Source organism: Ixodes scapularis, unplaced genomic scaffold, assembly GCF_016920785.2.
Source record: "Ixodes scapularis isolate PalLabHiFi unplaced genomic scaffold, ASM1692078v2 PGA_scaffold44__24_contigs__length_19508400, whole genome shotgun sequence".
In the NCBI taxonomy this organism is placed as follows: Eukaryota; Metazoa; Arthropoda; class Arachnida; order Ixodida; family Ixodidae; genus Ixodes; species Ixodes scapularis.
Genome location: NW_024609873.1, coordinates 8,801,955 through 8,828,394, shown reverse-complemented (window position 1 = coordinate 8,828,394; position 26,440 = coordinate 8,801,955). Strand labels below are relative to the sequence as shown.

General features: G+C 45.7%; 1 protein-coding gene across 2 annotated transcripts; it reads right to left on the bottom strand.

Annotated features, from left to right (window-relative positions):
• Positions 1-880: 880 nt before the first annotated feature.
• On the bottom strand, positions 881-26,436 carry LOC8028204 (actin-binding Rho-activating protein). 2 transcript variants are annotated; one of them, XM_029990243.4, is made up of 5 exons: positions 26,242-26,256; positions 25,958-26,075; positions 7,647-7,854; positions 5,071-5,230; positions 881-1,175 (listed from the first exon to the last, which is right to left on the bottom strand). In XM_029990243.4, exons 3-5 carry the CDS (start codon positions 7,823-7,825, stop codon positions 939-941), a joined length of 576 nt encoding a protein of 191 aa, XP_029846103.2. In that variant the 5' UTR covers positions 7,826-7,854; positions 25,958-26,075; positions 26,242-26,256; the 3' UTR covers positions 881-938. The 2 variants fall into 2 exon arrangements, with proteins under 2 accessions (XP_029846103.2, XP_029846102.2); XM_029990242.4 differs by lacking the exon at positions 25,958-26,075 and having other exon boundaries at positions 26,242-26,436.
• Positions 26,437-26,440: the final 4 nt, after the last annotated feature.

Below are 26,440 nucleotides of genomic sequence, written 5' to 3'. Positions count from 1 at the left end.
CTTTCGAAAGTCATGTGCCGATTATTAGAAGGTCGGAACCACTGCACAATGGCGGGCGCAACACCTGCATCAAGCAACTTACGAGTCATTCCATAAGATAGCGAAAGTAGGAGCGCGGCCAACGCTGCGAGCCGACGAGCCAATCAAATAGCGTCGAAAGTGGAACGTCACTGCGCTCATCTGCTTTTTTTGTGGGTGTTTTTTTTTTTTTTTTTTTTTTTTTTTTCAGTGTGCCGTGACGTTGAGGTTTTTGTCCGCCATTGTGCAGGGATTCGACACCTGCCAACAGAGGGCAGTGTTTCGAAAGGGGTCTACAGACCTTTTTCGTGTACTCTTGTTTCCAGCCACCTAATAGGCGTATCCGGTGTGGGCGACAAACAAAATAATAAAACGTTTCAATCTATAAATAGTAAACTAATAGAAAGGAAGCAAAACGAGAACGTGTGACGGTTACGCTTATATCCTAAATGTCTTCTATTAGCGTGGCGACGGCAAAACAGTGTTTTCCCCCAGACTGGAAGTGACAACGATTTAAGATGGCGGCGACCTCGCGAAAAAGGTTTATAGAACGGGCTTGCTCAAAACACAAGAGACCATCCAATGACGGTGTCACTCGAACGCGCTCTCGTTGAAATTAGGTGCGAGACTGGCGCCACGACACAAATAGCGTGCGAGGACTGCTCTCCTTTTGCCTTCCGTCGCTTGGAGGAAGTAGCTGCCACTTTGTAACCGAAGCGAATTCAAATACGCGCACTCTAAAAGAAAAACGTGAGTTCACTTTTTTGTAGAACAAACAGATAGTCTCTTCGTCATTTGCCGGGACCCTCGTATTGTTTGCCGTGATTGACCGCTAACGTGTTCAGCAGTCAAGTGAACTCACAGACTTCTTTTTAGACTGTAGGCCGAAAGCCAAGAATTCGACGATTCCGCTGCAGTGCCTAGGCCTTCTTCTTGGCTTCTCGGGCCTGGGCTTCCCTGGCCTGTGCCTCCTGGCGCTCGTACGCCTGCTTGTCGTAGCCCATCTCCTGGTAGAGCTCGTGCAGGGGCTTGACGAGGGTGATGACCACGTCGTCGTCCCTCCGCTGGAACAGCATCTCACCTTTGAAGTCGACCAGGCCGTGCTTGCGAGCGCGTAGCAGGATGCCCACCACCTTGTTAGAGATGGACTGGTACAGCTGCGCGACAACCCCGAAAGCGGCTCGCTGTGGAATCGCTTCTCTCGTACGCATAAGCGCAAATTGAATCAAAACGTTAATTTTGAGCTACACTTCCTATAGAACGCGTCTTCAAATGGTGCGTTTACAGTCCTACCTCCTGTGCTCCACCGTACACACGGTGAAACGAAGTATAGCCGCATTTTGTCTTCACTGCACTCCTCGAACCCGTTAGGATGCGAGAACCAAAACGCCGGACGTCGGCGTTGCGCGTTCGACGAGTGCAGTGAAGGCAAAAGACAGCTATGCGGAGAGCAAGTCGTCTGCTTTTTGCACAGGGGTTCCAGTGACATCAGAACGACGACGATTTCTGATTGGCTTTGAATGAAGGATAGTGGGTATACACCTCACAGCAAGCTGCCTTGAGGTCTACCCACTATCCTTCATTCAGAACCAATCAGAGTTCGGTGTTCTGACGTCACCATAACCCCTGCAAAAGAAGCAGACGAACTTGCGCTCCGCATAGCATCGCACACCCACTATAATCGTTCCAACCAGAGCTCGGCGTCCCCGCGCATTCTCGTCTCCTCGTCTCCTCCTCTCTCTCTCTCTCTCTCTCTCCCTTTCTCTCTCTCTCAGTTTTTCGGCACATATATCAGTCCCTGCAGCAAAGTACGAGCGAACGCGAGTGCCACTGTTGTCGCGGGGACCCTACTCCTGCGGCTGCCGAAACTTTCGCACACTGTCAAGTTGAGAACGGGCGTCTGCCACATTAGCCACCACTGCTGAGGACACCGCCAGGATCGCTGCCGGCGGCAACATGCCCCGCACTTCCTGCACAAGTTCAGAAGAGCGTATAGGGCGGTGCACTCCCGGTCGTATCTCTCAATACTCATACCGGAAGTGCGCTGCCCCACAATTTTCTGCACCGGTGCAGGAGGTGCGGGTAATTCGAACGAGCCTGTATGTGAAGTCACAAGGTGGTCATAATGTAAAAACAGCGCAAACAAACACGGACGAAGGAGAAGAAACACGCAGACGGGACAAGCGCTGACTCGCAACTGAAACTTTATTGCTTGGAAAAGGAAAAAGAAGCAAATAATATAAAAACACACACACCAGGAAGACCCCAAATCAGTACACTCACTCAGACATGTACGTGTCAGCCCCTTCCCCTATCAGCACCATCACATCACCGCGTGGCCAACTTTCACCCTCTCGCGCATAAATTCAAATTCTTTTTGTGAAAGCGTTAATGAGGCCTCACTCACACACCGATCCCCCAGAGTGACAATGTGAAAGGACTCGAGCACTTCTCTCGCCAATCTATCTTTGTTTCGTCCTAATACTGCAGTGTCAGGGAAGGATGGTTTACACTTGCATACGTTGCAGTGCAACGAGAGGTGCCCTCCAACCGTGGCACTAAGGGAGTAGTTATGCTCTCTAAGCCGACCGTTTAAACAACGTCCTGTCTGCCCGACGTAACACTTATTACGCGAGAGGGGGATCTTATAAACAACCCCCTCACAGCATCTCACCGAACGGTTCCGCATGTTTCTTTCTGTACACTCGTTTTGGGTGCCCTTCCGCTCTTGCTTCAATCCTAGAGCAGACCTGTTTAAGTCTGAGGGCGGCTGAAAACACCACCGGTATGTTATATCGGCTTCCGACCTCCTTTGGACTATGGGATATATTGTGGATATACGGGATCACCACGGGCCTTTTCCTTTTCTACGCTGGGCTTATCCACCTGGGATTCTTTAGTCCACTTCAATAATGTACTTGCAACGTCAGACAGTAACGCCGGTGGAAACCCCGCTGCTCGTAACCTTTGCCCCTGTGTCCCAAAGCTCTCAGAAAGCGTATGAGGGCACGACTTATTCAAGGCTGCACCCAAGCAAGAGAGTGCTATGCCCCTCTTAATCAGTTTTGAATGAGCCGACCTGTAATCCAGAAGGCCCTTCTTAGATCGCGGAGAGTAGCACCAACAGATGTGCCCCTCGCTAGAGCGGAGGGAGAGGTCAAGGTACCGGAGAACCCCTCCTTTAGGTACCTCCACAGTAAACCTGAGCCCTCCGCCACACTCCGCAAAAACCGCCATCACCTCATCCACAGACGTCCCAGTGGGGGATCGGTGGCCGAGTGGTCTAGCGCACACCAGCTCGGAGCACGTGGAGCGAAAGCTCGCGCTGCAGAACCCAGGGATCCTGGGTTCGAGCCCCACCCCTGCCCGTTTCGATCTGGATGAGCATCGTACCGGCGTGCGGTCGTGTATCACTACTGCGTGATGCACGTTAAAGACCCCAGGCTAGCGGCTGTACCGCACTGCCTAAATTTCTCATCTACAGCTGGGAGACTCGTCGCCCCTGTGAGGCAGACCAAGTTCTAGGCTGTATAAACACACACACAACCCAATTTTTTAGACGTCCCAGTCACGCCCCCTCCGGCACAGTCCTCGTGGAACACTACAAAGTCATCGACGTATCTGACTACTTTTTTAACCTTGGTGTTGCATAGAGACCTCTCTATACCACGGTCTACTTGCGCCAAGAAAATGTCACTTAAAATGGGAGCCACACTCGAACATGCAGACTCCCGCTTTTTGCAGAAAGCACCGATCACGCCACCCTACCACCGTCGATAGCAGGTAGGACTGCAGCAGTTCCAGAAAGCTATCCAGCGTTATACCACTTGAGTTCCTGAAGGAAAGTTCCCCCGTCAGACTCGATGCACGCTTCCACTGAAGACATTAGTCGGTCGTGGGGGAAAGGGTAGAAAAGTTACTCCATATCCACGCTGAACACACCGCAGCCCCTGGTATCACACACTTTCAGGAAATCCGCAAGCTTCTCGGAGTTCGACACCCGAAATGGGTCTCGGATGCTAAGGGACGACAACTTCCCTTGAAGGTAAGTTGACACCTGTCGTTGCCATGTCTCTTTTTCAGTGACTATAGATCTAAACAGGCAAGCTTCTTTGTGGGTCTTGGCGGTAAAGAATACCTTTAGGTGCAGCTTCTCCGCCTTGCCTATTCTTTTCGCCAACTGGGTGAGAGCCAGGCGCTCACACATTTCCTTCGCCCTGTCCCTGGTTTTCTTCAAGTGAACTTCCACGCCCCTAAAATTCTTCTCCAGCGCTTTAATCGCTTTCTCGTTGAACACGCCCTCTGGCAAAACCACAAAGGACCCTTCTTCGTCCGACTGCACAACTCTCTGCTTGTGTACCACCATGAAATCAACCAGGGGCCCAATTGGATCCCCCCTTCCTCTTCCTCTCGTGCTCAGGAGTGCATCCACGCATTCCGCAACACACCGTGGGCGCTCTGCTTCCAAGGCTTTTTCCGCAACTGTTTTCCCCAAGGACACCAACTCGGATGGGCTCAAACGAGGTTCATAGCAGAATTTGGGACCCAGCCCCAAAGGCTTACCCAATTCAGAGGGAACCTGGACATCACCCAAGTTGATGAAGGTGCCAGTCGAAGGTGTTGCCTTTTCCTTCTTCTCTGGCAGCCTCAGCCGGACTCCCTGCCACAGGAACTCAGTCACGTAACCCGCAGTCTTGCTCAAGTCCGCGAAGAATCTCTGTTGACGTTCAGCACTTCCTCCGGCGCGAAAACATGCCCCCCTCAGGCCGTCTCTAAAAAGTGTGTGTGTTTTTATATTATTTTCTTCTTTTTCCTTTTTCAAGTAATAAAGTTTCAGTTGCGAGTCAGCGCTTGTCCCGTCTGCGTGTTTCTTCTCCTTCGTCCGTGTTTGTTTGCGCTGTTTTTACATTATGATCAACGAATACCAACTCGCCCAACTCTCGACATTAATTCACAAGGTGGAAATCGATCCGGACCGCTTTTGAGAAAGGCGGTAAAACATACCAGCACGGAGACGCCTTCCAGACACCATAGTGCCGACGCCCATCTTACCTGGAAGAGTTCCCCGAAGGTGATGGACACCGTCCCGTCGTCCTGGGCGGTGCCGAACTCGTGCAGGTTCTCGCAGAGCACGCGGATCTCGCTGCTGATCAGGGAGCCAGCCTGCTGACCGCGCTTCTCTGTCTTGGAGCCTTCCACGGGGTGTCCGTACCTGCGTCGGTATCGCGCAGGGCCGTTTTAAGCTGAGCCTGTCTATATACCAGGGGCGAGGATAAAAATCAATGATCTAAAATTCCAATATACTTAGGTAAACATTTATATTGCACCGATGTGTCTATAATGCTTTAAATCCAACACTTTTCCCAAAATAATACTCAAAATATTTTTATTTTCCGTTTGTCTATCAGTATTTCTTTCCGTTCCCACGGGCATTTATTTCGTATTTGAAGCAAAAAATGAACAGGCAGGACATGTTTATATAAGACAGTCATTAAAAAAAACATCTCGTAATAAAAAAGTCACTCTTTTCTAACTGTAGGTAAGTAACCGGGTAAGTTTGATTCAAATCAAATAAACCTAATTTAAAATTAAAAAATCTCATTTCTCTTATTCAAAATATGACTTTTTTCCCCCTTCTATATATTATACCCAGTTCATCCCCAAGCGAACAGTGTGGAGGAAATTGGAACAGTCATACGTCCATATTTCGCCACATGATCACGCTCCCGTTCATACCGACGTGGGGAAAGCGGTTTCAAATGATGAAAGGGCTCGTGTCTGTCTTGTCCTTCTTTCTTTTGTCCTCGTCCAAAAAAGCGCTACCATGCCTTTGGCAACACAAGACCAATACCAACTAGCCCAGCATACAGCTTTGATAAGATGAAAGGGAGGCAGTTGGTTGGTCCGGCCAGCGCATCATCGCTCCCTCCGTACTGTCGACTTACAGGTGGATTCGTAGTCATAGTACCAATAGACTCTTCGAGGCTCATCGCGTCGAACGCCGGCTGCGTGCGCCTTTTGGGAGCGGAAAACTAAGGAGGCATAGGGCCATTATGGGGAAAGAAAGGGGTAACCGAAATGAAATGTTTGCCTTCGAGCACCAGGGCACAGCTCATTCCGGTTGAGAGTTGGTGACCAAAAAATGGCTTAGGAAGACGCACGAACAGCCACCGGTTTAAATCAAAGGGAACAAAAAATCGCGACAGCACTTTTAGTGGCGTTTTGGCAGACAAACTCGCGCACTCTGTACTGCGCGTGCGCAATCCCCAAAGGCCCTGCTTTGTCGACACTATTTCAGCCATGCTTTATGGGCTTCTGGCACGAGATCGAGCGACGAGAGCAGGGAGTTGGAAAAGTAAGTGAGATTGGATAAGCCAACAGCTTCTAGATGGCAATGGTGTAGGGCTGAATTATCCACTTTATCTGCCAGAAGTCAACCAACACCACCCAGATTAATCAAATTCTGCGAACACGCTATGTGGAGCGTAACTTCGTCTGCTCCTTTTGCGAGGGTTTTGTTGATGTCAGAACGCCGAGGTCTGATTGGCTCTGATTGAGAGATAGTGGGCAGACCTCAAGGCAGCTTGCTTTGAGGTCTACCCACTGTCCTTCATTCAGAGCCAATCAGAGCTCGGCGTCATTCTGACGTCACCACAACCCCTGCAAAAAAAGCAGACGAACTTGCGCTCCGCATACGGGCTAACGGAACCAATAAAGCAGCGTCAAAATCGCAAGTCACTGGGCCATTTCTGTTTACGATTGGTTCAACAACGATAGAGAACGTACGTAAACATGACGAACACCGTGATCGTACGCTTTTGACGCTGTTCTGATATTGGTGCCATCAGATCGTAGCGTCGGCTGCGATACAGCCTTTCCAGCGCTATCACCAAGGCGACAAATGCTGGATCACTGGGCTATGAACGCCATGCGCGGCTTCCGATATTCCGCAAATAGAGCTACTGCACATGCCCAGAAGGCGTTCCACACGCTAGTAAACAAAGATGGCAGCAGTCTTTTCCCACTGCAGGACTCTTCCGGGGCTCTGTCTGGCAGACGGGAGCACGGTGGTATATGATGCCTGGAGCGCGTCTCCGACTGGATGTGTTTACCTCCCCCCCCCCCCCCCCCTAAAAAAAAAAAAGAAAAAAAGGTGGTCTTTTGATTTTGACCGGATGACATCACAGATGACATCACGCTGCTGCTTGGCGCGATCCTGGACATCTGACAGCGTGGCACGGCGCGACTCCTATGACGTCAGCTGTTTCCACATCGAGACCGTTTTCGATGCGTGCTGCTTTATATATAGGACTCTATAAACACACCGGTTGAAGGCGAGCGTTCCTGGCATCGTATACAAAGCCGCAGTCCTCCCACGGCTCGTACAGCGTACTAAAGACACGGTCTGCAGACACGAAGATAGAATTGTACGCGGACACGCTTGGAGCATTTTTGGAAGCATATGTTTGCTTTGCACGTAGGTATACACTTGGTACAGGTCTACAAACAGACTTTGTGTACGACCAACGTGACAAGACCGTCTACGGGGAAGACCTCAGACAGTCTCCACGGACGGTTTTTTGTGGCTCAGTTACGGTGGTGACAGTACATAGAGTGAGTGACCCCACCTGGGGTCGTCCTTGGACAGCGCCTCCCTGTGCGATGCCCCTTCCCACTCGGAGAAAGGGTTGTCCATCTGGCCCTTCTGGTGCTCCTCGGCCTTCTTCTGGAACATGGCCACCTTGGACGAGAGCGCCGGACGCCCGAACACCCGCACCTCCTTCTTGGCTTGCTCTTCCTCCGACATCCTACGGTACTGCGTCCCGCTCGCTAGGCCTAACGTGGCGGAAGCGAGGAACGAAACGAGGCTAATGTGAATCAGAACAAAAAAAGAGATGCTTTCCATATCCAAAAGCCCAGTATAACTTTTCATTATCTGGATTATGGAACTCGAAATCTGACTGGAATTGTTTCTGGATTGCGGACGAAAGAATTGTTTCTAAAAACCCTAAATCCAGGTAGAATCCAGATAGAATTGCAGTTCGATAATCCAGATAGAGAAAACATATACTGAACTTTTCGGTAGGGTGTGTTAAAATATAATCACTGCTCGACAGGAATGGGCAGTAATTGAAATGCGACTATTTGAAAAACGTGTATTTCGAAAAAGCCTTGAAATACGGGGTCTACATAGGTATCCAGGGGCGTATTTGTCGATCGTATTTAAAGACTCAAAAAGTTCAGCAGAACCTAATGAAATACAATTTTGGGTCTTGTTTTTTAGAACGTGAAAGTAGATTAATCGTTTGGATATTTATACACGTGAAGGGTTGGTCTGCTTTGCCATATGGCAACACTGCATTAGAAAAGCCCTTTGCTAGCGCAACACGGCTGCTAACCTGCGGTACTTGACGTACACTTCACGATAGTGTTAGTGCGAACGAGCGATCTTCAGTTTCTTTCTGCTTTTCTCGTTAAATTGAACTGGCATAAAAATGACTGGTACGGCGGAAAGTCCTTGTTCGGGGCAGTAGCTAAAGTGGATTTTGCGATCCTCTTTTTACGGCGCCAACTCAATCTGCACGCTCGAAGCATCCTATAAAACCCAGAATCGCAGTCACACGTGGCCTTTTTGGCCCCTAAAAACGCAACCTAACACTGCGACACGCCCCCTTCTGAAATGTCTCAGAAGAAGGGGTCGTGCTTTTAATATGAAAAAAAAAAGGAAAAAAAAAAAAAAGACCCGCATGTTTTGAATATCGGGCTTTCTATGATACTTATGCCCAATAGATTGAGTTTTCGACAAGAAAGAAAGAAATCTCAAATTCCACTTCAGTGCCCACAAACACTTCGTTTCAGCAAAGAGGCAGAAAAGCGCCGATGTCCTGTTCCCTCCGACTGTGTCGCGCAGTGCCAGCCAGGCAGTAATAACATCACTCGATATCGCATGCCGGCACGATGCTCATCCATATCGAAACTACCAGGAAGTCTGATTTTCCCTTATGTTCTCTTTGTCCCTGGTTTCCCCTTTTCATCCTTTCTTGTTCAAATCATATATAAATGAATTCTGTGGCAATACAATTTCAGCTGTGTTTGAGACTTCTTTCCTTCTTCCTGTCGTTTTTTTTTTTTTTTTTTCTGTCGTTGCCGCAGAATCGGGTTCACACTGCCCCATTATCTTACGTTAAGTTACGTTACGTATAAGTCACCCAAACATTCATGTCTCGAATGTCGCGTGTTATGCTTTCTCCTTGAACTGGTAGCCTCGCTTAATACGAAGCACAGAAGTCCCGGTGACTTCAACGTAATACTTCGCAACCCAACTTAACGTAAGAAAATGGGGCAGTGTGAACCGGCCTCACACCAGCTCATTTGCGCCCTCGCGCTTGGATTCCTGGGTTCTGCAGCGTGAACATTCGCTCCACGTGCACCGTGCTGTTATGTGCTAAAACACTAGGCATCCAATCCCCCCTGGGCGATGCGAGCTTTGTATGTCGAGAGCGTGACTCTTTCCGGGGTTCGATCACAGTACAACATGCAACAAAGAAATGGTACGAAACAAAAAAAAAAGGCGGGCAGGTAGCCAAGTGGTGAAACCACTTAATGTTCCTTTTGGGCTCCGTTTATTTTTCCCTTTCTTTCCAACTTTCCAATTGCTGCTTGTGAGAGAGCTTTTCAGGTTGGAGCTTTCTTGGACTTCTGTGGCCGCCACGTATTTTGCTCCTCCACGAAGTTCATGTATTGACGAACGCAAGTGGAGAGTGATAAACAACTACGCGACGTCCTCGCCTTTCTGGAGCGTTTTTGTTTCCTTACATACTTGAGTAAAAAAAGGGTCCCTTGTCCTGCACGGATTGCTTACTCCTACAGAAGATTAATTCGATTGTATTTCTTAGCTTACGTAAAGTTAATTGTATCATTAAAGTTTCTATTTATTTCTATGCTTCCCGTAACACAATATAGACATCATTCTTTATTTACGCATTGACTTCTTTTTTTTTTCCTTAAACGACGTTTATTTTAAGACTTATATATCAAGCTACGGGACCCAGATGCATTTGGAAACATATTTGGAGAAAATTAAGTGTCTCTCGTGTATTCACATTTCGCATTTAAATACGAGGGCCGATTGAAAAATAACGAGACCGACGTTTTATTTAGAATTAGGTGCCTCTACAGGCTCTGATTATTTCTCCTTTTCAAAGTAGCATCCTTCGCGTTCAATACGTTGGTTAGAATGTTTAAAAAAAAACAATTCGAAGAAATGTAAAATAACGTTTTGCGACATCAGTGTCAAACACTGCAGTCAAATTTTTTTAATTGTTTAGAATTTACGCAACAATAGGTTCAGGCTATATGAAGAATGTTACAGCGCAGTTGCTACTCATCAAAGGTTAACGCAAAATGCAGTCACGTACCTCTGCCGTACTCTCACAAGCACGTGCTCGCCATCCACCATCACGACACGCTTTCCCTTAAAGACCATGATGGTCTAACTACAGGCTCAGGCCTGTACATGCATACTACATTAAGAAACATCAGCCTAATACGAAAGAGAAGCAGCCTTATTACTGACTTTTTAGTCAGTCCTCGTACTTCTTTACACATTGTGACAAGCTTTTGTAATTAAACACTTCATACCTTATATTTGTATTACGATAAGTTTTTTGCGAGTGTTTTGCCTGTCCCTGCCACCCCGCGGGTGCAAAGCACAGGACTACTTCAAATTAGCTTAAGACGAGCCAACGAAGAAAAAGCACGCCAAACAGTGCACGCCAAAATCTTTCAAACCGCAAAAAAAAGGGGAAAAAAACCATTTTGTAAACAGTGTATGTTACTGGTTATTTATCACCTAGAACAACGGAAAACTTATCCTCTTTACTACTCTGCAAAAAGAAGAAGCAATTGGTCTTTAGATGCGTAGGCAGCGTGGCCCTTGTCTGTCAACGTTTGACGACATGTGCACGCTGAAAAATTTAGCTAGTGCGGGGGTGCGACTGCCAGCCTGTAGTGATACACGAGCGCACGCCGGTACGGTGCTATCCAAGCAGATAAGGCTGGTGATTGAACTCACCATCCTTGGGTTCAAATTAGATTTTGCTCCACCTCACACTACCGTGTTATTTGTTTTCGTGGCCATAATGTCATATTTCTCTTACAATGTTTTCTTAAACTATTTCAATCTTGGCGACTGTGTGGCAATGTTCTAAATTAAAGTTGCCTGCCACAGATCTATAGCTGTTCGTGCGTTTGACATTATGCGGCAAGTATGGTAGCTGAAATAAAATGCGCGCGGAATTCTTCTAAGTCTAATATTTAAAAGAGGTTTCTTCCCCTAAGATAAGATCCAATAAATAAGAATAAAATACGTAAATTCCACTGCTTTAAGTGTTGTATTATTTTCTGCAATTTAAAAAATTGTGTGCCTGTTCTTAGGACGGCTATAAGAATAAAAAAAAATCCTCTTTAAAGCGACACTGACAGGGTATTTATGCTCGCCAAAGTTTCTATTTGTACATACACAATTTGCGGCTCGAAATTCGTTTTCTTTACGCCCGAAAACCGCCGATCGAGAACTGGCCGATTCGAGTCGCTCTCACTTTCTTCTCCCTGGTCACGTGCCGATCGCTATGGTTTAGACAAAACCACCAAATATAATCAAAGTTGTAATCGAGACACGTGCTCAATATTAGAAATATAAGAAATTGTACAAATATTTGTGTGCCTTTTTAAAACCGGCAAACACGTTGATTAAAAAAAAAAGTGGCACAGCCACGTGATTCTTGGCACTCCCTCCTCTATATTTCATCTTCCTTCCCTGTCCAGTTTCCGTTTCGGTTTCGAGCAGTTTTTTTTTTTTTTTTTTTTTTTTTACTTTGTTAAAAATATACGTGACTCAATAGCAAAATATTGATTGGGTAGTCTTCTGACACCGTAATAAATCGCCTGACAAAAAAGAATTTAAAAAATTTAGGGAAAAAAAAAGGGGGGGGGGGGGTGGCGGCGGGGTTCAGGGGTGTCAGTGTCTCTTTGATAAAGAACTCAGTCGCGTGTAGGATGATGGGCGAAGGAATGGTATACACTATATATATATAAATTGGCGGAGCCAACTTTCGGCGGGTTCCTGGAAACTTTGATTCTTTGATTCATTGGATTAAGTACGGTTCATTCATCTGCACATATCAGTTCATATATATATATATATATATATATATATATATATCAGTGTGTCGAACCGAAAAAAATACGAGTTCGGTTACGTTTCAGGTTCAGGTAAATTTATTTTGTTCCGGTTCAGTTCCGGTTCGATTAATTCGATCCGCGAACCGGTTCGCGAACCGGTTCGGGGCGCTGAACTGGTTCGCGAACGGGTTCGGGAATTATAAATGACAAATTACAACATCAAAATAAATTACAAATAAAACATCTGAAATCAGCACATACGAAACGGGATACATCGTAGTGTAAGGCTCAGGGATTTCTACCAGGAATGGTTTCTTTATGTGCACTCAAAGGTTACCTCACCGATGTTTACGCATTCGGACTTCATCTAATTGGGTCCCACGCAGTAGCTGTAAAATCCGCGACCTCCTTACAAACCCACTTACAAGTAGAACTCGCTAACTATCGCGCCGCCTCGGCGTGTAAGCAATTGAAGGAACGGTGGGGAAAAAATACAGCTTTCTTCATTTGAACTAGCCTTCGATAACTCAAATTAGACCCTTAAAGAAGTTTTCATTAAACAAGGTACGGAATATGAAAAACACTTCACCGAACGCAACGCCAGAAGGACGTAATAGGATAAATATTAAAATAGAAGAGTTCGCTGTCTCACAAATATGTTAGCTTCTAAGTGCCTATACGAAACCGGATGCATTATTATCAAACTCCACAGCCTTTTCTTTTCTCATTCCGATGGAAGTAAGCTTCGAGAACTCGCACGTTCTAGAAACGTGTTATGAAATGAGCAAACAGCAGCATTTAGGATTTACGAGATTGTAAAAAAATGAAATCCCGTGACGCGATTTTTTTTTTTTTTTTTTGCACAGCTTTTTAATTTTTTTTTTTTTTCCGTGCAAGCCGCGACCAGCGCAATACTGGTTCCTATGTCAAGATTCATGGATGCAGTGTTTGTCAAGATTCATGGATGCAGCGTTTTTATTCCTAAGACTGAGTGGAGAAGAAAAATATGTAAGCGAGGTGTGTGTCAGTTGACGGCACTTAAAAAACAAATGGCATTGATAGCACATTCATTGTCAACATCGCGTGGCCGAACCGTTTTGACATGAGCCGGTAACCGTTATTTTTTTTTTTCCGGTTCAGTTCCGGTTCGGGTTCATCGCGATAACGATATAACGGTTCGGGTTCGGGTTCAGTTCCGGAAAAAATACCGGTTCGGTTCCGGTTTTCGGTTCGGTTCGGTTCCGGTTCGACACCCTGATATATATATATATATATACAGCTCTTTGTTCTTTTTGTTTCTTCTCGCGTTTTGAGAAATAACTCCAGACTAAAACAGATAGAGAAAAAATCTTTATATTTATACTATTAGTGCAATTTCAAGGTCCGAATACCGTTTTTATTTACTTATTTTGTTTTCTTTTTCTTTTAATACTCCCAACTTGGTCCGCGTAACAGCCATCTACGAAATTCGTCTTTGCTGTTACTGCGTTCGGAAATAACTTACTGAGTAATTAATCCCTGTTCAATCAACACCACCTAGACAGAAGGGCTCCGCACGCGTCTTCCCTGTCAGATCGATCGAGGCGTGAGATTGGGCGCCTGTGCTCTGTCACTCTGTTCACTCTAGAACTAAAAAAAAAAAAAAAATGTGTGTATCAAAATCTCTGTGCGTGTTACAAGGTAATGCCAATGAAAATTTTGTATTATATACATGTATGCGTATACACTTATCATTGCATCGGCAGCGCCACGCCTGGAAAATATGAGCATAATTGCTTGTTCATTTTGTGGTCACGTCTTTGCAACACCTCCGAACTAAAATATTTATTTGTCAGTGCGTCGTTAACAAAAAAAAAAACTTTAACGTGGGAAATTATTTTTGAAACTTTACCGTGAGTAAAACTGTTCGTCTGGACTCTGGAAGTGCTCTCAAAAACGGATCCAGAAATTGCCCCCTTAAGTGTGACGGCACCGCTCCGAACAACCCGTTGCTAGGGGCATTGTAATGGGCGAACACATGGGACTGGATGTCGCTTCAAAAGAACGATCGATCAAAAATCGGGCGTGGAATTTAAACGTCTCAAAATAATAGATAAAGGAAGCCTAGATTTCCCACTTGCAACGACAGAAGTTTGCCGAGGATCGGCTGCTTCCGAAACATTTGCGACGGCAACTTCCGGTCATCGAGACGCCTCAAAATGCCTGTTGCAGACGACGAACGCTTGACGAACGTACACGAAACGACTAAAATATGTCGTCTACAACAGTTTGAATCGTTCAGACAATGATACGACTTTGATAGCGTATTCATTTGGAACCATGGCAGACCTGAGAAAACTAACCACGTTAACGAATTTTATTTTCGTGCGATACGGGATACTGGATGACGAAAATCCTCCCACGCACGGAGATCTGCTAAATATACAGCGAGAAAATCATGTTTAGAACATGATATTAAAGCAGCGTCCGGCCCTCCTCTTGATTTTGCAGTTGACGCGCATTGTAATGAAGGAGCAATTATTTTAACTCTAACATCAGCGGTTCGAGAACCCAAACTTTGTTTTTCAGGCTCGCAATATGGATGCGTGTTTCGTAGTCACACTGAGAAAAAATCCTACAGATTCTTCAGTTTTAAGTAAGACCCCAAGCGTGCATCACATGGAAAGGAACGCTTCTCTCTGCCTCTAAAAGATTCAAGTTTACTCTTACCCCGAGCGTCAAAGACAAAGAGGTCAGAATGACCTCGCCTAATCAGTCTCACTCTAGGTCACTAACGAACATTCTAGGTCGAACGTTTCATGTGCCGAGTGTAGCAGATAAGGAGACGAGCGCGGTTTTCTCGGCTCACAGCCAGCTGTCACGCCGACACATCGTCGCTCGCTGCTGCCGCCGTTCTTTCTTTTTGTTTCTAGGCGCAAGTACGCCGATTAAATCCTTATTTTCTGTTTTACGCTTGTCAATCCGTTTCCGTATGCGACAACTTGTATCTGTTACGGACAGTTCGTTTGATCACACAGATGTGCACTTAAGCAATTGCGCTGTCAGAAATGCTTAAAACGTGTGAAGGCCTCTACCAATTCGGCTTAACGGTGCTTTCACCTTCTCAAATATTCTAAAGCGTGCTTTACGGGAAGGCGTTCGCGCACCTCGAGCGTCGATCAAAGCAGTGCACAGAAAGTTGACCCCGAGAATACAAGTTTCGTCAATCTCACCAACCCCCTTCAAGGCGGTCGCGTACTCCCTCAGAGGGAACCACTGAACCCGTGAAGCCACTGTGCCGTTTGCAGGCAAGGCACAACCGGTTGTGACACTTTATTACGAGCTTTGGCAACATTTCAGAGCACTGAAACTAACGTTACTAGAACCCCTCAGTTGGGAAACTGCCATAGAGCCTGCTTTAAGAAAGTAGCTCTGATCCGTACTCGAGAACCGAGTTGATGGCTATCGCAACGCAGCCATTTCCCCCCCATGTAGCGTCCACTCCGGGAACTGCACGGCTGCACGTCGAGTCGGGTAGGGAGTCGGGCAACGGCCGGTGGCGCCATCTAGCAGGGCCATCTCGCAGTAGCTATGTAAAGCAACTTTCATGCTTCAACTCGTCGCTAAAGGGTGGCGCTGTTATCTTATTTAGCTCCGTCTCGGTGGACGCCAGACACCCAGGTTTTAAGGGTGAGTTTCCCAACTGAGAGTTTTAGTAACGTTGTGAAACGATAGGCTCCTTGCACATGACGTCATTTCCGATACCCTCCAGAGAAGAGGGGGAGAAGGAGCTCCCCTCTTATCAGGACCCTCCTTTGTGCCTTCCGGATTTGCACAGGCGTCGCTATTCTCCTCCCAGAAGATTATAGAAGATTAACCCGTCACTCAAAATTCTTACAAAAGCAGCTTCCCTCTCCTCCTTTTACTTGGTGTGCAAATGTGTGCGATGTGACGTCAATGCAAGGAGCCTATAGAAAAAGTTTTCATGATTACAGAGAAGACACAATTCTTACAGAAAATAATTACTATATTACGAGACAATTTGTAACCTTACGTCGAGCCTCCATGCATTTGTTTATTACAAAGCATAGAGATCATACATACTTACTCTAGAGGAAAAGGTCCACCATTTTCCCATGCATTCTGGCTGCCGCAAACGGCGGAGCATGCAGGCAGACCCTCGGGGTCCCACATGGTTACCAACTGCCTTCGATTTCAGAAATATATCATCAGAGCAGTGCCATGAACTTCAACAATCCACGAACTGACCGGTGGAAAGATATTCGCGTTCCTTTCGAAGCTTTCTTTTTGCATAGCACGCAGATGTACGGCCTCCCGTCAACACTAAACTAAACCAGATAACCGGCTTCGGTTATCTGGTTTAGTTCCATATTTCCGGGCGCGGGTGGCCGCGCCCGGAAATACGAAACCGCGCAACTACCAGATATTCGAGATTTTGACAGAAGGGAAGTTAATGCAGCGTAATGAGTATGCTGTTTTTTATAAACCTTAGAATAGCTCGAAATTTAGTTTGCAACGTTCAATTATCACTGTTTATATTGCTGAGAGTTTTCAGTCTTCGCGATTACCATTGCCACTGTCGTCCTTCAGCTGGCAACGTTGATTTCTTTCTCTCGTGTTCTGTCGCTCTCTTTCGCGATCTTTCACTCGGGACCCAGGATGTCGGCGCGCGGGATTTGCCACTCCTCCTCACCCACCTTTACCCCCCTGTTACAAAGGCTCCAGCAACGGCTTGTTTGGAGCGGAGCGCCATGTTACGACGTCATGACTTACGGGGTCAATAAAAATATATATTTTTCTTTTCAACGTCACGAATATATATATATATATATATATATATATATATATTATTTATATATATTATTACATTTCACTTTACGTCCGGACGCAGCCGACGCCACGAGCTGATGGGAGAAACCAGACAGTGTCAAAAGCGTAAGTCGCTGGACTTCGCTGGACTTTTCCTGGACCTGATTGGTTCAGCAATCATGGAACAGGTACGGAAACATAACGAGCATCATGCTGGTGCGCTGTGGACGCCGTCTGAATGGTCCCATCCGCTCATGAACTCGTGAACACTTTTAATCGATACTTTTCGAACCTGAGTATAAGCAGTGATGAAAGGGGCCCTGCAATCATATTTAAAGGGGCCCTGCAATCATATTTAAGCGTCTACCCTTTCTGCGGTTTCCACGTCTCTTGGGGTTCGGGCAAGCCAGCGGGCACGGAGAGAGTAACTAAATATCAGTGCCTCATATTTTAACCGGACAACGCGGAAACCTCCTCCACCGACGAGGGCGACCCGTGGTACCGAAAGCGTACAAAATGTGACGTCTTTGGTCCTGGGCTTGCTACTGGTCACAGCCGGTAAAAGCTTCTTTTTAGTCGAAATACAAAATATAAGTGGGCGTAAAAACTACTTTTATAAATAACTGAAACGGTTTCGGTTATTTATAAAAGTAGTTTTTATTCAGTGTTTTAGACCAAAAAAGAAACGAACGCAGTTCATAAAGTACGGAAACAAGAAATGACCCGTCGACATACCCGCCACCAAGCGGTGTAAAAGGCGGCGCATACTAGAAAGGAGTAGTGGGATCAGGCGCCGACTCGGAAAGCTCCCGGATGTACGCGGCGGCGCTTCGGTCGCATGATAAGGAGGATCCGACCGGCTTCGAGCGTTCCGAAGGCCTTCGGCGAGAAGCTTTGTCTTGCGGTTTGGCAGTTTCGCAGTATGGCAGCGCAAAGTAGCTCCCATTCTAAACTTATCTTTACCCCGTGTTTGCTGTCGTTGAAAGTAGTGAAAGCGCACAATAAAGACGAATACGAAGACGGAGAGGCAAACAGGACGAGCGCTGACTATCAACTGAATTTTTTATTGGAAAAAATAGAAACAGCAAAATAAAACCAGGGAAAGCCACAAATACTACAAATGTGACTAGTCATCAATGACTCGGCCACCACACGTGTCAATAAAGTCCACTTCCTTTTTGTGAAGGAAAAGTGAGGGTTGACTGATACACTTATCAGGACATTCCTTCTTTATCATATAAGCCTCCAGTACCTCCCTCGCCACCTTTTCTTTACCTCTCCCAACGATTGTAGTGCCTTGGAAGTTGGGAATGCAGCGGCAATCTCTGCAGGGACGGCGCCAGGATCTTCATAATGGGGGGGCAGTGGGGAGGCGAACCAAATTGGGGGGAGGGGGGGGGGGAGGGGCGGTTGCTTTGAGGTGCTGTCGCCCACGGGCTTATGCAAGATAGCTTATGCGGTGTGCTCATTGAAAAGGGAAATGCGGAGACACGAGGAGGAAGACGGGGGGGGGGGGGGGGGGGGGGAGGGGGGGGGGGTATCACAGCAGGGACCTCTGCCCCCTGTGCTCAGCCTCACAACCAGGTTTTGCTTCCCTTTCTGAGGCAGTGCGGAATTCCCCGTGACCTCGACTTTAACTAAGCTCCCCTTCGTTCACGTCTCCGGTCTCCGCTGAAGATAAGCACCACAGAGCGGAATACGGAGAAAAGCCAGCAGGCGTCACGAAGGGAAGCTGCTTTTTCTAAAGCGCTTGATAGCTTACTCGCCCGCGGTTAGGGAGACATGAAGGCACCCTACCCGCGGTACGACTTCCAGTGGCTGGAAGTTAATAGAAAAAGAAAAAAAACGCATGAACGGCTCTAAAGTCTGGACACTCGTTGCACTGGGTCTTCAAGCCGACGTCGTAGGAAATTATTTGTGTATAAAGCTGCTTCATCTTGGGGTGGCAGAAGAAATTTTAGGGGAGGCGCCCGCCACCCCTCGCATCCCCTTGGCGCCGTCCCTGAATCTCTGCAATGTATGTGTAAGTGGGCTCCTGTTGTTGAACGCAGTGATAAAGCATGCTCGCGCAACCGTTCATTCAAGCACCTTCCGGTCTGGCCTATATAAACCTTGCCGCAGCCCAATGGAATTGGGAACTGTGTTCAACAACAGGAGCCCATTTACACATACATTGCAGAGATTGCCGCTGCATTCCCAACTTCCAAGGCACTACAATCGTTGGGAGAGGTAAAGAAAAGGTGGCGAGGGAGGTACTGGAGGCTTACATGATAAAGAAGGAATGTCCTGATAAGTGTATCAGCCAACCCTCACTTTTCCTTCACAAAAAGGAAGTGGACTTTATTGACACGTGTGGTGGCCGAGTCATTGATGACTAGTCACATTTGTAGTATTTGTGGCTTTCCCTGGTTTTATTTTGCTGTTTCTATTTTTTCCAATAAAAAATTCAGTTGATAGTCAGCGCTCGTCCTGTTTGCCTCTCCGTCTTCGTATTCGCCTTTATTGTGCGCTTTCACTACTTTCAACATGCATAACCAACTCGCCTGCATCGCCACATTAGTTTTGCTGTCGTTTGTGGTCAATGAAGTGTCATGCCGAATTAGTATTTATTCGCGCAGCAAATGCAATGAGAGCCGCTCTGGCTGCCTGCTACATACAGCATATCGAGAACACGCTTTAATGGCGCCCTCTCGCGCCGTCGACAAGGGGTACGGCAGCCGTGAGCGCTCGATGAGCTCACTACTCCTCCTTTAGTTCACGGCCACTCTCAAGCAAACAAGGACGTCATGAGGGAGGTTATTTTTTGCTTGTTTTTGTAGCTTTAATTTGCCTATAACTTTTAAAATAAAGAGAATTTTGAGAAAAGAAAAGTTTCACTAAGTTACTACGTTCAGTGCGCTGAGGTTTGGTGCAAATTAAAAATTAGTAAAAAAGTCATTGCAGGGCCCCTTTAAGCGTCTACCTTTTTTGCGGTTCCCACGTCCCTCGGGGTTCGGGCAAACCAGCGGGAGCGGAGAAAGTAACTAAATATCAGTGCGCCATATTTTAACCGGACACAGCAGTTCCCGCCACCGAGAGGACATCACCGAACCTGGCAGAGTCAAAGTTCACGGGAAGTGAAGCTCCGCCTCTGTGCCTTCCCTGGAAACACACGCACAAACACACAGCTGTCCAGATGATATCACTGCCGTGAAGACATCAATTCTGCCACCGCGCATTCTAAAAAAGTCATGAACTGCATGTCGCAGTAATCCACCTTAATGAGCTCAGAGTTCAGTGGATTCTCCAAATTGCCTTCAAGGGGAAGCGTTGACGAGCCGTAATCTTTAGGCAGCTGTTTTTAGACGCAAGGAAGGAAGCGCATGAACGTTCGTGCCGGAGTCAGGCTGAAGACTGCTCGAGTCTCGGTTATTAGAACTGTAGAGAATAAAATAAAGGAGCAACGCCTCAGGTAGAGGAGTACGGTGTGTGTGTGCTTATGTTACGGCGGAGCCAAGGAGGATGTGTATGTTTGCCCAGCGGTAAACGCGAGCTCAAATATCTTACCAGCTCCTGACAGCGAAAGCGACGGACCGCGAACCACGTATACCGGGTGGCAAACTTAAACCTCCTCCTTGGCTTCGCCGTAACATAAGCGTCCCGTACCCTTGTACCCGAAGCATCGTTTTTTTTTTTTTTTTCTTTTCTTTTTTTAAATTATCTACAGTTCTGATAAACGAGACATGGGAAGTCCAAGCGCGATCAAGTTCAAGAAGTCCTGCCTGCCCAGTAGAAGCTTGTCTTTCGCTTACGGCGCGCGCCGAAACAGGAATCATCGTTTCGTGTTTGTATGTTTTTCACAAGTGCCCGGGCAGCCTCAAAACTGATGGGAACAGAGAAGTGTGATATGCTGGTTTTCCACCAGAACCTTGCACGCATGAGCATATTAACTTTCACGAGTGCCCGTAGACAGCCACAAGCAAAAGATGTCTTCTCTGACAGCAAGCTACAACACATAAATTTTCTTATTTGCAGCAAGAAAAAAGAAATGTTGCTTTTTCCTAGAAAGAAAATAAAAAATATATATATATACATCATAGAGGGGAGAAACGAAAAACGCCGGAGTCAAGACGTTTCGCAACCGCCACTTTGACCGGTTACAACTTTTGTACCGAGCAAATGATGCAACATGTTTTTGCACTTTCTTTTTGCCTGGCCTAAGGAAAGTTCTACCCCAGAGTTTTAGTAAAATCGGGACTGGGCTTTTTTTTTTTTTTTTTTTTTCGTTTTTTCATTATGGGTATATTTTTGGAAATAGGTCTTTTCAAAATAATTTTTTAATGTTTTTATTTGTGTCCGAAGTTTATATTTTGCAGGAATAAATTCGATGCCCTTGCCTATATTATGTGTAGCTTTCGAACTCGTAAATACCATAGAGATTGAGGTAGAAGGTCTGAAAGTTAGTGTGTTTGTTGCTCCTAATCTAAAGTTATGATATATATATATATATATATATATATATATATATATATATATATATATATATATATATATATATATATATTAATTTATAAAGCACATAATATTTGCATGCAGTTGACAAACTTTCGAGTGTTACATGAAACAGGAAACATTTTTGACGTACTACTCTGCCTGCCTTCCACAGGACCGCAAATTTGGCACCTAATGCAGACCGCGGTGGAAGCGGGGCCGTCGTGCAATCTTGAAACTTTTTTTTCTTTCTCGTAGTGAAAACGCGGTTTCGAGACAAAAAGTTCCGTTTCGTGCGATACATTTGCGTGTACATCACATATAAAAACAAAAAACAGAAAAAAATGAAAATGTTGAGTGGACCTGCAAGTTCGACCTCTCGTGGAATCACCCAGTAGCGAAATGCACTCAAGTGTGTCGTGCCTCGACGGAGTGGTAAAAAATGCCCTTCAGCAAATTTAGATCCCTGTACAAACGATGCTCAGTTAATAACGTCCCCTTCATTTTTTTTTATATGTATTTTTGCTAATGCTGCTCACTGATTTGTTTTACTATGTTTCTATATTGCATTGTTTAGATTCCACATTCCTTGTGTCGCTGCTCACGAGATTGTATCACTATGTTTCTATATTAAAATTTTTAGTTTCCCATCCCTTGTGTAATGCCCTGTAATGGGGCCATACTTGGGTAGTAATTCAATTACTGTAATGCATTTACTATAATTTAATTACTTTTCTTTGTGATTTGTAATTGTGAATAATTTCTTTTACCTGAAAGGAATAGTAATTTAATTACTTTCTAGCGTCAGTAATTGCGAAATTTCAGGCACAATTACATTACTTTTGCAAAACTTTGTGGCGCCGACGGAACCTCTCTGATAGGGAGGAGGAATAATCTTTATTATGGCGAGCCTTAGGTGCGGATGTCGCGCCCAAGGGGGGTTTCTCTGGTCCGGGATACCCTGGCCTGTGCTGGCCACTCCGGCCCTCTCCACCAGGCTACGCAGCCTCAGAGCTCGCACACGCGGCATAGCTCTTGGTGAAACACTCACACACAGACACAAACTCACTCACGCACTACATAAATAGCGTCGCATTGCTTGTTGTTTTGTTGCTCACACTGCTTGCTTCGAGACAATCCTCTCTGGAGCCTACCTTAACGGCTCCGTGTAGCGCCGTCTGCGGCGCGAGAAGGAAACAATAATGTAAACATGCCAAAGCTTCATCTTTCAGCCGAGGTTGGGAATTTTAATTGTCTATGAAGTTATTTTTATTTCTTTTTGCCAGTTTTTTTACGTCCCTCTTCCAGTACTGTCGCGTATGCCTATCTGTGTATTATTTTCAAGTTTATTTCATGTTGGTTTTACTTCGGATATTATTTGCATTAGCACTTTGGAGACTGACCTCGCACCTGAGAATATTGTCACCAATGAGTCGGGAGCCCCGATATCGGTACTTATATATTTCTGAGGCATTATAATTTCAACTCTATGTAAATAATTTACAATACCTTGAAGTTTGTTTGTGAATGCGGTTGTGTTATCGCATGTGGATTTCACTTTTATATTAACACTCGTAAAATATTCCAATATGAACAGTTGTCACATTTTTATTTGCCTGGCTAACAAAAGTCTGTCAACCCAATTTTTTTTAGCGATCTGGAGTCTTCCAGCATGTGAGCTATTTTATTATTATTTATTAAAATATATAACAACGTAGTACTTCATTGCCCCAAACTGTCAAGCTCTATCATGAATTTAACTAAATTCATAAAAAGAAAGTACAATACGTGAACATTGGAGTAAGGAATGAACAAGTACTTTCCATTCTACACAACTCGCTTAAAGTTATATGGCCCAAGTCGGGTCTCTCTCAGAAATAACTAATCGTAAAGTAAATGCATTACTTTTTAAAAGTAATTTGTAATTGTAATTCATTACTTTTCACGTAGTTGTAATTGTAATTATAGTAAACTACTTTCGAAGCACAGTAATTGAAATTAAATTACATTTTGGAAGTAATTTACCCACGTATGAATGGGGCCTTCAAGGTATTATGAAATAAATAAATAAACATCATGTTCACGCTAACTTTGTCGCGCTAGTGCGCTGTTATCATTATTACAGTACAGATGCACGAAACGTGTGCGATATATTTACAAGTACTATCGCGGAGAATATGAGCTGAAACAGCGCTCCGGCCTCTGCACGGTACTACCTGCGCCGCCTGTCGCATCGCTCCCTAAACACGGCGCGCCCTGAGGCCGAGATAAATTCTCACTTGCGCTCACTGCGCCACTGCGCTCTTCCGGCCGTCTGCTAGCCCAATATTCACGTCTTCAGCTACCATGAATTTCAGTGCAATTCAAGAAAGCGCCGAAGTGGAAAATGCGCTGTCACGCTCGTATCTCCTCGAGGAGCGCTGCCTGACGAAGCTGCCTTGGCCCCTAAAAGGAGCCGATCTGAATATCATCGAAAACATTTGGAGGCGCATCAAGGTAGCCATGTCACGGCGTCCCCTCCGCCGCGCCACTGCCTAAAAATTGTGGAAAGCAATGGGAGGCGAATGGGAGTGGCTTCGGGGCTGAGCCAGACTTCGGGGCCGAGCTCTATGATTTCTTACCAGACAGGATGAGAGCCGTGGTCGCGGGTCGGGGGAGAATGACGCGGTATTAAATTATTTTGCAAGTTTTACTGCGCCTCAGGACCCCCTGAACTGGACTTCTGCCAATTGGAACAAAGCTTGATGCTACGGTTGCGACACCCTGTTTGATGCCGTTAACCACGCATACTTTTTGAGGGGTGCCTCCTTCATCCCGATATTCTTGTATAGTGCAGTTGAACTTCCACGCCGACTATTAACCTTTTGTGTCTGACAATGTCCTGTGCAAATATTCTTTCGATTAAGTTCTAGTCTCCTTCTCTTGACAACTATATGACTGTTTGTCACACCTTATTAAGACTAGGAATTCGTAAACAAAAAACTGATGTCTTGTCAGCAACTTGTTTTGCTTGAAACAAACACGTAGGCCCAGTAATAAAGAAGTAATATATTTAAACCGCTTCATACTAATCAAGGTTACCAAACCTTCTCAGTAACTTGCATGCTTACCGTTTTTTGAACATCTGTGATCAGTGAAACAGAAAAAAAAATACATTGGAGCTGGACTAAATCTGGCATACAGATTTTGGCCTATATTTTACGATGTCCCACCTTGTGCATTCACCTATAATCAAACAAAAACAACCTGCAACGTATTTTGATATGACTTTCAAAAACGGTAATCGCAGTTGAAATTAAAGACACTTCAATATTTTTTCTTCACCAGTCAGCGTTTTTTATATGGGATTTTGCGCGATAAAGTAAAGTCAATACCAAAGAGGAACGACAAGTGTAATGTTTTGTTCCCCCCGCCGCCCTACCACACACATGCCCGCTGTCGCACCCACCGTCTCGCTTGCAGACAGCCGGAAGAGCGCAGTGGCGCAGCGGGCGCAAGTGACAAAATATCTCGGACTCAGGGTGCGCCATGTGTGGGGAGCATGGCGACAGGCGGCGCAGGTAGTACCGTGTGCCGGCCGGAGCGCTGTTTCAGCTCATATTGTCCGCGATCGTATATTCGAATAATTTTACCCACGCTAAGCTGAGATGCGCTCGGTGCCGAAATGTATATATTTATTTATAAACACGGGTTTTTCGACGTTCTAACTTTCAGCGTTTACGTAATTTGGCGTGATGGCGCCAGAACCAGAAAAATTTGAACCGTGTTTTGCTTACCACAAAGATTAACATCGAATCGCCAGGTCGCCAGTCCTAGCGGATGAGGTTAGATGCCAAGGCGCCAAGGTTCCAAAATTTATAGTTATCTGGTTTAAAACCTGTAAACAACTTCAAACATTTTTTAATTAGGAAGTGGCGTTTGTATATTGGTAAGAGGCGAAAATCATCCTGTATTCGCGAACTCCGTTGACTACTATTTTCATTTCTAAAAATTCCAGTTGTTCCTTATGTAACGATGGGGTTGAAACTTTCACATTCAAAGCTTTTAGGCAATGTTCCTAAATTTCTCATGCAGAAATTGATGTTTGTCCGGTAGCAGACGCTATTCATCTTCACGTATTCGCGGGCTCCGTTGGCCGTCATTTTCAATTAAACTATTTCCTAAATCGCTTTGTAATTTTTATTTATATAACAGTAGATTCTCAAAGTTCGGAGTCCTATCCCAGGCACTAGGGCTACATGTAGGCTGAGACTGAGCGCTCGGCGATAAGTAGTTTGTAATTTTCGATACGAAAAACGCGGTTTGTATTTTTCTCAAACACCCTGTACATCTCCAGCACGCTGATGATCACCAGAAAAATGCCTTACATACCTGTAATGCAACATCCAGGACCCAAGTAAAAAAAAACACACAACGTCATTACACCATCGTAAGTTTGCTTTGCGGAACGCATGCAACTTTTGCAAAATCCACTTACGCCTCCTTTTTTGGTATGACACTCAGCTCGGCGACGAACTGCGACAGGGACTCATCGGCCGCGGCATGCCAAAGCCTTCAGGCGGGTTAGATGCAGTCCGGACTGTCAGCGAACCGTACTGTCTGCACGTAGCCACACAGCAGCCGGCAAAAAAAGAGGGGCAAGGCATTTATTTGCACGCACAAACATTAGCGGAAGTTCAGAACAACACACGGGGGCCAAGCTATTTTAGTGCTACCAAAACGCCTCACAGACACGCACACGCTCGCTGAGACGGAACGCACGTTTGGAGATCAGAAGAAATGGCCGTTGTTGTCTCCGCGTCGCTGTGGATAACTTCTTCAAGGCGCTCAGTATTTTACTTATGCGCTGGATAAATGAAAATCGCAATTAAGACCACAGTACACAACTTCGCTACCCAGCTGACTGTCCTCTGTGCTCTGTCTGTCGTCTGACTCGCTCGATAAGCAGACGACACTGGCG